This window comes from Lissotriton vulgaris, unplaced genomic scaffold (genome assembly GCF_964263255.1).
Source record: "Lissotriton vulgaris unplaced genomic scaffold, aLisVul1.2 SCAFFOLD_1625, whole genome shotgun sequence".
NCBI lineage: Eukaryota > Metazoa > Chordata > Amphibia > Caudata > Salamandridae > Lissotriton > Lissotriton vulgaris.
In genome coordinates, this window is record NW_028249901.1 from 221,791 (window position 1) to 236,133 (window position 14,343).

Sequence of the window (14,343 nt, forward strand, 5' to 3'; positions counted from 1 at the left end):
TTCAACGTCTATCTCGATTGGCGCCTCGTCTATAATGAGGTCTGGTGTCGACGACGATGACTGCTCCATGGATCTTCGAGCTCGACGGTCCCTGATTGTTTTCTTGGACCGGAACGAAGCACAGGCCTTACAGTCTCTACTCTCGTGCTCTGGAGACAAGCACAGGTTGCAAACCTCATGTAGATCGGTGTGGGGAAACTTGTGTCCACAGGGAGGGCACTTCTTGAACAGTGTTCTTTCCATGAGCCAAAGGCCCAATGGCGCAGTTGGGCCTGACGGCCCCGACGAGCGCTGGAATGGAGAAGTGGTTGCTCTCTTCGACGCAGGCGACCGAAATCAGTGTCGAAGACGATATTGATGTTGTAGATGGATTTATGGATTTGAAAAGAGATCGGTTACGGGACAGAACAATGAACACATCCGAGCCCGATAGCGGAAAAAAACAATCTGAGGATGGAGTCGCTGCCCATGCGTACTACGGTCTAAGGGAGGAGTCACCTAGCAGACAAAGACTCTTCCAGGACAACAACAAAGTATAATTATCCGGGCCCACGACCAGATGGTGATCTAATGCAACAGTGTGTGGTCTGCAGCCCATATGCCTCGAATACTGTATTACCAAACATTATTGTTTGTACACTATATAGTTTTATCAGTAAAGCTGCATGTCAGTGGGAATGTGTGTGGCCATTTCAATGTAAAATCTGCTGATTACAAATGACAGTGTGCTACCACTTCATGTTTAGTTATGTATTTGTTAAAAGTGATAGTTTTTAAACATGATTTGAGAAACATTCCGGCCTCAGCCCTGATGAAAATGCTGTTAATGAACTAAGAGGCAAGTCAGGGGTCATGTGCATCCTATATGTGGCTAGATTTGCATTACATATGGAAAGAATGTTTAGTTTATTAAATCAAACAAAAGAGTTTTTTTGTACAGCAGACATGCTGAACTCGCACATTTGAAAGTGATAATGAAGAAAATGGCAGCTCAATTAATAATTATTTTCCCTCGATCACATCATTTGAATCCCATGTTTATGGGGCAAGAGCATAAACAAATAGGTTGAGTAGATTATTTAAGTCACTAGACCGGCTGGCCTGGTAACATTTTTATGATTTTCTCAAGGCCAGCTTTATGGCTTGGATCATGTCAGAGGTGTTGACAAACGTACAGGCCCCACAGCAGACTCAGGAGGAGACTGGAACCATCCTGTTTTGCAAGGACGGAGACAAGGTAGTTTGCAGGAAAGGGCAGACTCTGAGAAGGCACTGGTCATGGAGGTCTAGGTGCTGGAGTCTGGGTTGCTTACAGTCCTGCAGGGTTGGCTAGCTGCTGGGGGGCCTACCCAGGATGATTTCCCCATGGAACAGGAAGAGTGCCCAATGACAGTGGGACTGCGGAAGGAAGCCACAGAACAGAACAGCAAAGGAGTAGCTGTGAAACACTATATTGGCTGGGAGGATGGCCTACTGTAGAGTGAACCTGTCACTCCTGAGCTAGAACCTAGCAAGAAGTTCTGTTGGTGCACATGTATTTCCTGTTCTCACAGTCCCATGAAGTGCCCATGGTAAGACACCTGGGCTTTTGAAAAACCTAAGATAGGTTGGACCCTCTGTTCTGCTGGACAGTGATGAGCAGAGACACCCTGCGGTTCTGTATAACCTTTCCCACTTGCCAAATAAGCAGTAAGTCAGGAGGGAGGAGAAAGGCACCATTAATGCCTCCACCAGTTGTAATGTTCCATTAGTGCAGGTGGGAATAGAAAGTTGGTCCATTTGAACCTCTCATAGTCAGGCAACAAGTACTGCAGTCATGAGAGCTGGTAGGACACACAATGGAAGAAGGAAGAGCCAGACTCTTTGGTGCACATCACTAGGGGCTCTTTGATTCTGAAAGGTCACTCGTCAAAGCGGCCAAGGAACATCTAAGGAAGGAGATGGCGCTGATAAGAGAATCATAAAGAGGAGGGCGGGCCCTTTGGGAACCTTTGGATGCAAGTATTACTGAGGCTGACACACCGGTGCAAACCTCTAGTCTCTCCCATTGCCCCCTGAAAAGGTTCTGACACCCGATACCACCGCCATGGATAGAAGCTTGCAGTCTGTCTAGTTTTATACCTGTTACAAAGACCTGTACAGGCCTGTCTCTACCGCACACAACTCAGTCTACCATCCTGAACAGTAGGACTTGTTTTAAATTTCATTTCTTTGCTGCTCTCTACTTTTTTCGGTCTCGCCTAGCGCAGCGCGCATGCACTGCCCTAGGAAAGGGCCTCTTGGAATCACTTCAGACTTCCAAGAGACTTCTCCGTGTGGGTCTGGTTCCTAACACACATCCCATTGGCCTTTGCATGTGGCTTTCAATAATGAAAGCACACAAACGGCCAAAGACTGGTGCATGTCCCGCCTTTACTCAAAACTTTCACTCCCATGGCCTAGGGGTCTCGGGAGCGAGCTGCGGCCTGCAGTGTGCCAGCTGCATTCTTTAAATTCTTTGCGGCGCGCACACGGGCACCACTCCTGGGCTTGTTGGGTCAAGCAGCGCTTTATCTGTAATTATGGCAGCTGCGCCTTTCATCATGCTTTGCGTAATGTTCATTCTTGTGTTGCACTACATGTTTTCTGTGCTCTTCGTTCCCTCCCACCTCACTAAACTCCTGGCCCATTTGTTTCACCCCCTCCCAGGCCTCATCTGTCTGTCACTTTTTGCCCTTGTTTACTTCATTTTTTTCATCTTGTCATCAGAACATTAAACTCTTGGGAGAACAAGTGTCCTTCTATGGATATGGTCTCTTCACTAACAAGCGGCATCTCATTTTTCACATCTCGTCCTACTTACAGTTCAGTGCACAGTGATTTTTGTTTACAATTATACTTATTGGATGTTTTTATACTATCCTTTTGGACTCCTTCCATATTCTCTATATTATTGGCCACACGGCGTGTGTAAGGGGGTCTCCTGCCATGACGGGGTCTCAAAGCGAGGCTTTAATGGCGTGACACATTTTTCCATGGCAGATATTTTCCCATGACCCACCGCCTTTGATTGCTGGCTCCAGGCGTTCCTAGAAGGCCCTCCTTCCGCACCTTCCAACACTCATCAGGGACCTATACCATCTCATCCGCCTCGGAAGTGTCCAGACATTCCCTTACTTCCTGTTGGCCGAGCCCGGGGCCTAATGGCTCATTCAGGATGTTTCCGTCCTCGTGCTTTTGAGTACCAAGCGTTTCTGTCGAAATCTTAGCTCACTGTAGGATGGGGGAGCGACATTTCCAGAAGCCATTATAGATCTATCTTGCAGGAACACCTACCACATTGGCCAGTAGCCGCAATGCTTACTGTTCTTAAAGCACAGACTCCAACACTTTTATCATGCCATAGCTCTTAAGTCATAGCTATTGCTAAAAGAGGTTATCGTTTTTATCGACCTTTGGGGATTGAAAGGCTGAGTTGGCCCTGTGGAAATCTAAAGCACTAGCCTGCGAGTTACACACAGATCTCAGCCGCAGGTGCTCGGCCCACTGCACCATCGCACTGGTCAGTGTGTGACTGACCATGCAGGTGTCATCACGAGTCACAGACGCTAGATACTGACGCTTAACATCCTGCCTGTGTTGCTTGTCCCTGCCCAGTATAAATGTCTCTGGTAGAACAATTCTTCCGCCTCGCAGGCGGCCCCTCTTCCAGGACGGTGGTGTTGGCAGAGGGGGCGGGGCTTGGTTCCTTTTAAGAACTTTGCAAGGGCAGGTGCATAGCTAAACACATAAGGTCCCAATGGCGAGAGCTATTGGCTAAGCCAATGCTTGTTATATATGCTGTATTTACACAGTTGACAACGGGAGCTAGCATACTGTTCTTTGCTCTGTAGGAGGCCGTTCAGAGCAACATTTTTGGCACATTTATAACCTTTAAATTATTGCCATTTTCTGACAATATCTTCTGGGTCAGCCAGATGCAGGATCCTGCTCTCCATCACAGGTCAATGTGTGTGGGGAGTGAGGCTAGATTCTGGAGGTATGTCCTCTTCTGTAACATTAACCTTGGCCTATTCCAGCCCTAATTGTCTCCACCAGAGCACTTACAAACACAACACAGTGGTGATGATACACTGTTCCGTGGATGGTGATGCACTATGGAGGCCTTCTACCAGAGCCGGTCCTTGCTAGGATAGTGCCCTGGGCAGGAAGATATGTCGCACCCTACCTGCTCCTGCATAAGATGATGGAGCAGGGTAGGTCCATTTGTGTTTACTGCTCAGTCCCCGGCTAAATACAGCAGTGACTGGCCTCCGAATACAAACACTTTTACTCCCCTGCCCCCCAACTTACCTTTATCACTCAGCTTGGCTCGGTCATGCTGATACTAAATTGCTTGTTCAGGGACACGGGTTGTTTGCGTGTGGTGGAAGAGATCAGAGGGAGATGGGAGGGGGCAAGTAGGGCTGAAGTGGTGCTAAAGCAGAGGGGCGTATCACATGCAGCACGTTAACAATTATTAAAAGTAATTTGTTTAATCACTGGAGCGAATGAGAGGGTCGCTGTTGTTTGCATGACCCTAATGAACTGAAGACTGTGCAGTACATGGTGGTGCATTCTTTAGCATATGCCTGGCACCATGCACATGAAATAGTCGAGAGATTTTTCAAATTGTTGAATAGGAGTCCTTTCTAGCCCTTATTTTTTTGGGGGGGTTGATGTCTGATGGAGGGTGAAGTGAACCAGATGCTTTTATTCATATTGTCTTAACTAACAAATGGTGATAAAGTCACTTTCCCCTAATACTTCCAAAACTGCTAACCATGGTGTTTGAAATATTTACAAACGTAATCAAAATGTTACTTGGACTTTCTTGGGTAAATTCTGATAGGGGCTGTGCCCTTGCACACATGCCAATAGACCCAATTCAGGAGGGAGACTCCCGGCTTTTGAACCCAAAAATTACTTTATTTTGGCTGTCTCTCGCCTGAAACTGCCTCTGCTTCAACAGCCGTGAACGGCAGAAATACATTCTCCAGATTATTATTATTTTTTTAAATCTCCAACTTTCCTCTTCAAAAATATTTGGCATATATGCCCTTGACATAGTGCTCAATGGCATCAATTAACTATTGAACAACAACATAATGCAGCACATGAATGTAACATGCCTAGAGAAACTTGCATACGTAGCAGAGTGAATAAATAAATACAACAACAAAAATAACAAATAAATACACTAATAAAGGGTAGGGAATGCCCATCGCCTCTGTTGTGTCCTTGAAAGTCATAATTTATTCCGGATTTTGACTCTTTTTCCTGAATTTTTAGTCCTGCCCATAATTTGCCTCCATGTCAGGTGGTCAGTCACCCTGTTATTAAAACTAAATTTCTGAGAAGTAAGTTGCCCGTAGAGGGCGACACATAAGGGTCCCAGGTGCTAGACCTTAGTGCGTCCGTCTAGGCTCTGTAGCTATCGCTATTAACCCCGAGGAATGGTGCGGCTCCCGCACCTGTGTCTGACGTGAACGCTCAGTCCTCGCGCTGCACTCACCTGCCTGCCCTGTGCCCGGCAGTGCCCCGTGCAGCGCTGCCTCCCTCGGCCGAGCACGGGGCTCTCGGTGAGGAGGCGCTGGTGGAAGCTTTTCATCTGGGAGCCCACGAAGCCCTCCAGGGAGCTCTTGAGCAGCAGCAGGCAGTGGCCGGCCTTCACCCAGTTCTTGTAGTCGGCATTGTTCAGCCTCACGGCCAGCTCAGACAGCACCATCACCAGCGGCGCTTTCCCGGTGAGCACCGATAACACCCAGGCGCAGAAAGCAGCAGATCAGGTGCAGGTGCGAAAAAAAATCAACTAAATGCAGCTATAACTGGCCGCAGTCCGAGGTTAGAGTCTGCACAATAAAAGGTGACACATCCAGCTTAAACGACTCCTTGTTAAATGCCCCTATAGACAGCAGAAACGTCAAAATAACTTCCTGTCTTTACTGTAATTGGGCACCTATGAAAGAGCCCAATCGAAAATAAAATAACCCCAAAACAAACCCAACCTACATAATGACATAAAAGGCTACAGAAATGTAAAGACTATGAACTGCAATCAGGTATTATGAACAGTAAAAAACAAAATAAACAGAATTGACCAAAAACACTACTCCTCATAATTGGAGTGCTGTGAGCCCCTTGCACTCCTGGGCTCGCATGTATCTGCGGCAGCTGCATTAATGATAGATGTGACCCTGAGATGCAGTCTCTCTCCTCTTCTTCTTTCACAATGCCAGACCATCACTTCAATCTTGAAACAGACTTTTTACATAGATGCCAACATTTTAGAAGAGGAAAGTGGGAGATTTTTAACAAACAATCAAGAGAATGTATTTACCCCAATGAATTCTATTGAAACAAAGGCAATTTCAGGCGGGAGACAGCCAAAATAAAGCCAATTTGGCTTAAAAAAAATCAGGAGGCTCCCACCTGAACCGGCTCTATCTGCATGTATGTGTGTGTGCCTTTATTAGAAGAATTGAGCACACACATTTGCCCCCCCCCTTTTGCAGCAAAGGTGCCCTCTGCCATAATGTTAGCAAGGAAAATAAGCCCCCATGCCTCTTTTTAATGTAAGTGTTATATCTTTTATACTTTACTATGCATATTACCTGGTGCTCTGGTCCTTGTTGTTCAGCCATTGTGAATGTGCTGTGTGGAATGCTGGAGTGTGTGGTGATGCAATGGAATTCTTGGGTGCCTGCGAGGTGGGGAGGGTCAGTTGGAGAATGGGCTAAGTAGCAGGGAGGCTGCTCATGGTTGGCTGTCTAAAGGACTAGGATGAGAACCTACTATGAATATACTTATCTGCAACTGAGACTAATAAATAAATCATCTTTTATAATATACACCTCAGCTTCCTGACTTTTCATTACAATAGTAAGACATTCATAACTGTGATGCAGTTATGAATGAGCGACCCTTGACCCTTCCAGGTAGGTTGCTCCCCCTCCGCACAGCACTGCCTGTGCCTCCCTGCCCAGCTGCCGCTGCTGCGGAAGTTCGATGCCCTCCTCCACCCGCAGGCTACCACCTGCGCCTCATCCCTGGTGGCCAGTGGTAGGCCGTAGGTTTGCTCATCCTCCATTGTATTGCCTGTATTTTCTTTCATTGCTCCCGTTGTAGTGACTACATTTTCATTGTTGTGTCTGTGACTGCTGTTGTCTGTCTCCCCCGCTGCCTGTACGTGGTCTGTGCCCGTTCTTTCCCTCTGTTCCTCTTGCTGCCCCCGTGTCTCTCTGCCCGTTTTTTCCTTCTGCTCCCCTTTCGGCCCGTGTCTCTCTGCCCGTTTTTGCCTTCTGTTGCTTAGCTGCCCCTGCATTTCTGTGACCTTTCTGCCCTTTCTTGTGACCTTTGTGCCTCTGTGCCACTCATTTCTCCCCGTTCCGCCCTTTCTTGGGACCTTTGTGCCTCTGTGCCACTCGTTTCCCCCCCCCCCCCCCGTTTTTTGTGACCTTTCTGCCCTTTGTAAGAAATGATTCAAGCAAGCCGGGCCGACGACGGCTGAAATGCCAGAAACCGGTCCCCGGAAGCTTGTTTCCTTCCCAGTATAAGAATTGGCTTGGTAGTTTGGTTTGCCCTGTTCCCATCATGCACTGGGACAGGAACAGACTAATTTGCATGTAGCCAGGTTCTGAGCTGGGATGGTGCAGTGAGCTAAAAAACGGTGATGGATCAAGCCCTGATCTTTGGACTGGGTAAGAGTGGTCTGCTTAATTCAGACACTCTGTTCATCACCACCTCCTTTTCTGAATCATTTTGTCCACCATAAGCATGGAAGGGTATACTCAGATGTGAGTCCCTTGCTCATTGCACCATCAGGATTCAAGCAAGCCGGGCCGACGACGGCTGAAATGCCAGAAACCGGTCCCCGGAAGCTTGTTTCCTTCCCAGTATAAGAATTGGCTTGGTAGTTTGGTTTGCCCTGTTCCCATCATGCACTGGGACAGGAACAGACTAATTTGCATGTAGCCAGGTTCTGAGCTGGGATGGTGCAGTGAGCTAAAAAACCGTGATGGATCAAGCCCTGATCTTTGGACTGGGTAAGAGTGGTCTGCTTAATTCAGACACTCTGTTCATCACCATCCCCTTTTCTGAATCATTTTGTCCACCATAAGCGTGGAAGGGTATACTCAGATGTGAGTCCCTTGCTCATTGCACCATCAGGATTCAAGCAAGCCGGGCCGACGACGGCTGAAATGCCAGAAACCGGTCCCCGGAAGCTTGTTTCCTTCCCAGTATAAGAATTGGCTTGGTAGTTTGGTTTGCCCTGTTCCCATCATGCACTGGGACAGGAACAGACTAATTTGCATGTAGCCAGGTTCTGAGCTGGGATGGTGCAGTGAGCTAAAAAACCGTGATGGATCAAGCCCTGATCTTTGGACTGGGTAAGAGTGGTCTGCTTAATTCAGACACTCTGTTCATCACCATCCCCTTTTCTGAATCATTTTGTCCACCATAAGCGTGGAAGGGTATACTCAGATGTGAGTCCCTTGCTCATTGCACCATCAGAATGCAAGAAAGCCGGGCCGACGACGGCTGAAATGCCAGAAACCGGTCCCCAGAAGCTTGTTTCCTTCCCAGTATAAGAATTGGCTTGGTAGTTTGGTTTGCCCTGTTCCCATCATGCACTGGGACAGGAACAGACTAATTTGCATGTAGCCAGGTTCTGAGCTGGGATGGTGCAGTGAGCTAAAAAACGGTGATGGATCAAGCCCTGATCTTTGGACTGGGTAAGAGTGGTCTGCTTAATTCAGACACTCTGTTCATCACCACCCCTTTTTCTGAATCATTTTGTCCACCATAAGCGTGGAAGGGTATACTCAGATCTGAGTCCCTTGCTCATTGCACCATCAGGATTCAAGCAAGCCGGGCCGACGACGGCTGAAATGCCAGAAACCGGTCCCCGGAAGCTTTTTTCCTTCCCAGTATAAGAATTGGCTTGGTAGTTTGGTTTGCCCTGTTCCCATCATGCACTGGGACAGGAACAGACTAATTTGCATGTAGCCAGGTTCTGAGCTGGGATGGTGCAGTGAGCTAAAAAACGGTGATGGATCAAGCCCTGATCTTTGGACTGGGTAAGAGTGGTCTGCTTAATTCAGACACTCTGTTCATCACCACCCCCTTTTCTGAATCATTTTGTCCACCATAAGCGTGGAAGGGTATACTCAGATGTGAGTCCCTTGCTCGTTGCACCATCAGGATTCAGCAAGCCGGGCCGACGACGGCTGAAATGCCAGAAACCGGTCCCCGGAAGCTTGTTTCCTTCGCAGTATAAGAATTGGCTTGGTAGTTTGGTTTGCCCTGTTCCCACCATGCACTGGGACAGGAACAGACTAATTTGCATGTAGCCAGGTTCTGAGCTGGGATGGTGCAGTGAGCTAAAAAACGGTGATGGATCAAGCCCTGATCTTTGGACTGGGTAAGAGTGGTCTGCTTAATTCAGACACTCTGTTCATCACCACCCCCTTTTCTGAATCATTTGTCCACCTTAAGCGTGGAAGGGTATACTCAGATGTGAGTCCCTTGCTCATTGCACCATCAGGATTCAAGCAAGCCGGGCCGACGACGGCTGAAATGCCAGAAACCGGTCCCCGGAAGCTTGTTTCCTTCCCAGTATAATAATTGGCTTGGTAGTTTGGTTTGCCCTGTTCCCATCATGCACTGGGACAGGAACAGACTAATTTGCATGTAGCCAGGTTCTGAGCTGGGATGGTGCAGTGAGCTAAAAAACGGTGATGGATCAAGCTCTGATCTTTGGACTGGGTAAGAGTGGTCTGCTTAATTCAGACACTCTGTTCATCACCACCCCCTTTTCTGAATCATTTTGTCCACCATAAGCGTGGAAGGGTATACTCAGATGTGAGTCCCTTGCTCATTGCACCATCAGGATTCAAGCAAGCTGGGCTGACGACGGCTGAAATGCCAGAAACCGGTCCCCGGAAGCTTGTTTCCTTCCCAGTATAAGAATTGGCTTGGTAGTTTGGTTTGCCCTGTTCCCATCATGCACTGGGACAGGAACAGACTAATTTGCATGTAGCCAGGTTCTGAGCTGGGATGGTGCAGTGAGCTAAAAAACCGTGATGGATCAAGCCCTGATCTTTGGACTGGGTAAGAGTGGTCTGCTTAATTCAGACACCTTGTTCATCGCCACCCCCTTTTCTGAATCATTTTGTCCACCATAAGCGTGGAAGCGTATACTCAGATGTGAGTCCCTTGCTCATTGCACCATCTTTTTTTTTTTGTAAAGTATTTTTATTGCAGAAAGACTAGCATGGTATGCAATTTCTCTGCCGTCCCCGATGCGGGAGAGGCAATATGCATAAAAAACACTTCGTCACCCAGCCGTTCAGCCCACACCCCGGAGGTTGGGCGGCGTTTGCAAGATGTATATTGAAGGCAAACCAATTTAGCCGGTGGGAATAGTCTATATCACAGTAAATATCTGCGTTTGTGGTTTGGGCGTGGAACCCATTGAACCCTCAACTTCCCCTCCCTCCCCCCTCCCCCCTTCAACTTGTCAACTGTACAGCCACTTGATGCACCTTGGGTTGTTTTCAAGAGTCGTTGTTCACGTACATAGACCAATCTATCTACAACCATTCCCACTCCAACCCCTCCCACCCCCCCCCCCCCCTCCGCAACCGCTTTCAGCATTTCTGTCACCCCACGGGGTCTCATGTACTAGAGGTACCTCATTGTTGGGTGGCACAGTCAACACATCTCGTGGTACTTCACAGTTCACATTCCAGTCCTCCTTTTCCCTTCGACTCTCTCCCTCATTGCCCTCCCTCCAGACCATGATACTGCCTCCACTTGGCCCACACCCTTCGGAACTTTTTGGGACATCCCCTCGCTTTATAGGTCACCCTCTCCGCTGCCATGTAAAGGTCGAGTCCCCGTCTCCATTCCTCAAGGGTCGGCGATTCTGCTGCTCCCCAATATTTTGCTATGTCTCGCTTGGCGACGACTAGCGCTAGAACCAGAAAAATGAGCAGGGGTCGAGGCAGGTCCACTTCAGTGGTCAAGCCCAGTAGGGCTAGCTTAGGCTCCTGGGAGAGTTCCGCCCCCAAAACCTCCCCCAGCTCTGTAAAGATGGCTGTCCAGTAGTTTTGTATGTTTGTACATTGCCATAGGATGTGGTAGAAGTCCCCCTGCTGACTACCGCACCTTAATTTATTTATTTATAAATTTATTTATTTATAAATTTATAGAGCGCCTGGTGACCCGTAGGCATCCCCGCGCTATAGAGTTGAAATAACCAGGAGGAGAAAGGACCGGAAGACTAGTTGGGGAATAAAAAGGTTTTTAGTTTTTTCCTGAAGAGGGCGTGGCAGGGTTCCAGACGCAAATTGCGGGGAAGTGCGTTCCAACCTGCAGAGGCTTTGACCGAGAAGCGACGGCCACCAGTACGAGCCTTCTTAAATTTAGGGACGATGGCCAGATGTTCGTCGTCGGAGCGAAGTGATCTTGGGGCTTTGTAGGGGGCGACCAGATCTTTCAGGGCGGCCGGGCCGGCACCATTGATGAGTTTGTGGCTGGTGCACATGGCTTTAAACTCTACTCGCTGGCGGACAGGGAGCCAGTGCAGAGCCTTGAGGGCTGGTTTGGCAGAGGCTCTGGGAGGGAGGTTCATAATGAGCCTTGCCGCGGCGTTTTGTGCCCGTTGGAGTTTGGCCAAGGTGAATTCCGGTGCGCCGAGGTAGACGGCGTTACTGTAGTCAAGCCGGGCTAAGATGAGCCCTTGAACCAGAAGTTTCCTGGAGAGGGGGGGGAGGAGAGGAAGAATTTTGCGAATTGACCGCAGGAGGCCAAAACATGTTCCAGCGGTCTTGGTAGCCTGGGTCTTCATGGTGAGGTTCGGTTCCAGCCAGACACCTAGCGTTTTGATTTCTGTCTTTGGTGTGGGTATCTCACCAAAGGCGTCTGGCCAAACCGCGGGAGGGATGGAGGACCATTTGTTGCCCAGAAGCATAATTTCGGTTTTTGCACCGTTCAGCTTCAGGGAGGATTCGCACATCCAGGTGTAAATGTCCTGGAGACAGTTCCGCAGGCTGTCTGGGTGTTTATCCAGCTGGGAGAGAGAGACGACAAGTTGGGTGTCGTCAGCGTAGTTTACTATTTTTATCCCGTGGGGGGTCACGACATCTTCCAGGGGGGCCATATAAACATTAAACAGGGTGGGACTAAGCGAGGACCCCTGGGGAACTCCACAGGTGAGTGGTAGGGGGTCGGAGCGAGAGTTGCCGTCCCACACCTGGAATGAACGACCTGATAAGAAGGAGTTAATTCAAGCATGTGCTGTACCCACAATTCCTGCCCTGGCCAGGCGATGTAGAAGGACACGGTGATCAACCGTATCAAAGGCGGCACTGAGGTCCAGGAGGATCACTGCCACTGATCCTCCTGAATCCAGAATGCACCTTGACTCCTCGATGACGGAGAGGAGGGCTGTGTCCGTGCCCTGGCCGGGCCGAAAGCCGGTTTGAGATGTGCGCAGGATTTTGTTGGTCTCAAGGAATTGGGAGAGTTGCGAGTTAACTAGTTTCTCAGCCATCTTGCTGATACAGGGAAGGAGAGATATAGGTCTGTAGTTGGACATGTCGTCCGGGTTCAGATGGGGCTTTTTAAGCAGGGCCTTGACGACCGCGTTTTTCCAGTTGGGAGGCACTGTGCCTTGGAGGAGGGAGATGTTAATGAGATCCATGATGGTAGGGGCTATGCTGGGAGACACAGATTTTAAGAGTCTGGCCGGGGCCGGATCAAGGGGTGAGCCGCTTTTCATTTTGGCTAACGTAGAGGTGACCTCACTGAGGGAGACTGCTCTAAAGGAGGGCAGCCGCGGGCTGTTAGTACAGACCTCTGTATCAGCGTAATTATGGGGGGTGGTGGTAGGGAGAGAGTCCAGTATTCGCGAGATTTTTGAGTCGAAGAAGGAGGCAAGGTCGTTACTTCTGTCCGGGGGGGCGTGGGAATCAGTAGGTGCCGAGGGAATATTGAGGAGTTCCTTGACAATCAGGTAAGATTCTTTTGCGGAATTAGTGGCGTTATGTATTCTATTGTCATAGTATCCTGCCTTGGCTAGTTTGAGGGCCGATTTGTAGCGTCTTACCGTGCTATTGTAGATGTCTTTGTTACTGTGGAGCCAGTCCTTTCTCCACTGTCTCTCAGCCTTTTTGCACTCTTTGCGGAGGTCACGGAGGTCAGAGGTGTACCAGGGAGCCTGGCCCTTTATCCTGTTTTTAATCTCTCGATTTTTTATGGGGATGATACTGTCGAGGGAGGAGGATATCCAATCTCTAACTTGGGAGTCGGCGGTGGAGGAGTCCTCCGTGAGACTTGGGGTCGAAGCGTCCAGGGCTATGGACCAGTCCTCCACCGAGAGACTGGCCCACGCTCTGTCTCTAGTGAAGGTAGGGGGTTTTTGGGGCTTCTTGAATGCTCCAGGGAGGTGGGTCGTGACCAGAAAATGGTCCGTCCACGGGAGAGGTTGAGAATTAATGAAAAGGAGGGAGGGGATGTTGGAAAACACCGGGTCGAGAAGGTGCCCTTTCGTATGTGTTGGACCAGAGTTGGCAAGAAACAGATCAAAGGCCGCTAGTTCGCCAATTAGGTCGGCTGCTCCTGCGTCAAGAGGATCCTCGAAATGAATGTTTAGGTCGCCTGTTATAAGGAAGTTGGGTGTCAGGTGTGCCGAGGAGGAAACAGTTTCCAAAAGGGCGGCCGTGAAGGGGCCAGAGTGGCCGGGCGGCCGATACACCAGGAGGCCTGACAGGGAGTTAGTCGAGGAAAGCTGAATCGTGAAGAGGCAGCTCTCTGAATCCTGAATCGCGCATTCTTTGGTGCGACAGGTGAAGTGGTCCCTGTGGATTATGGCTAAACCACCTCCTCTACCTAGGGGGCGTGGTTGAGACATGATAAGGAAGCCCGGGGGAAGGGCCAGAACTGTGTCTGCGTTGGAATGCTCCGTAATCCACGTTTCTGTGAGGAGAAGTATGTCCAGATTGAGGTCGACAATGAGATGGTTAATGAGCAGGGAATGTTTAGGAAGCGATCTGCAGTTGAGAGTCGAGATTTTAAGTACAGGGGGGGGGGACAGGGGGTTTCGGTAGGAAGAGATTTCCTGGTTTGCATTTGTCACAGCGGGGAAAAGGGACAGTAGGGTCATGTAATACAAGACAGGAACTGTTTTTAGTGGGTCTTAGGCTGAGTAGCTCTCTACGCGAGTAGCTTACCTTTGTGGCGGCAGGGACAGGCATAGAGTCTGGCCCTAGGCCCGGTCGTGCGCGGACGGGCGCAGACGGGCTTGCCTTAGGCGCTCGT

At 49.2% G+C, this 14,343-nt stretch overlaps 1 protein-coding gene across 1 annotated transcript in view; it reads right to left on the minus strand.

Annotated features, from left to right (window-relative positions):
* CUNHXorf38 (chromosome unknown CXorf38 homolog) overlaps positions 1–5,979 on the minus strand; it is a 156,973-nt gene extending 150,994 nt beyond the window's left edge. The window contains exon 1 of the mRNA XM_086950436.1: positions 5,534–5,979. Within this exon, the coding sequence (XP_086806562.1) occupies positions 5,534–5,746 (213 nt within the window). The 5' untranslated portion in view covers positions 5,747–5,979. The remainder of the gene's footprint in view (positions 1–5,533) is intronic.
* Between the last annotated feature and the right edge of the window lie 8,364 nt (positions 5,980–14,343).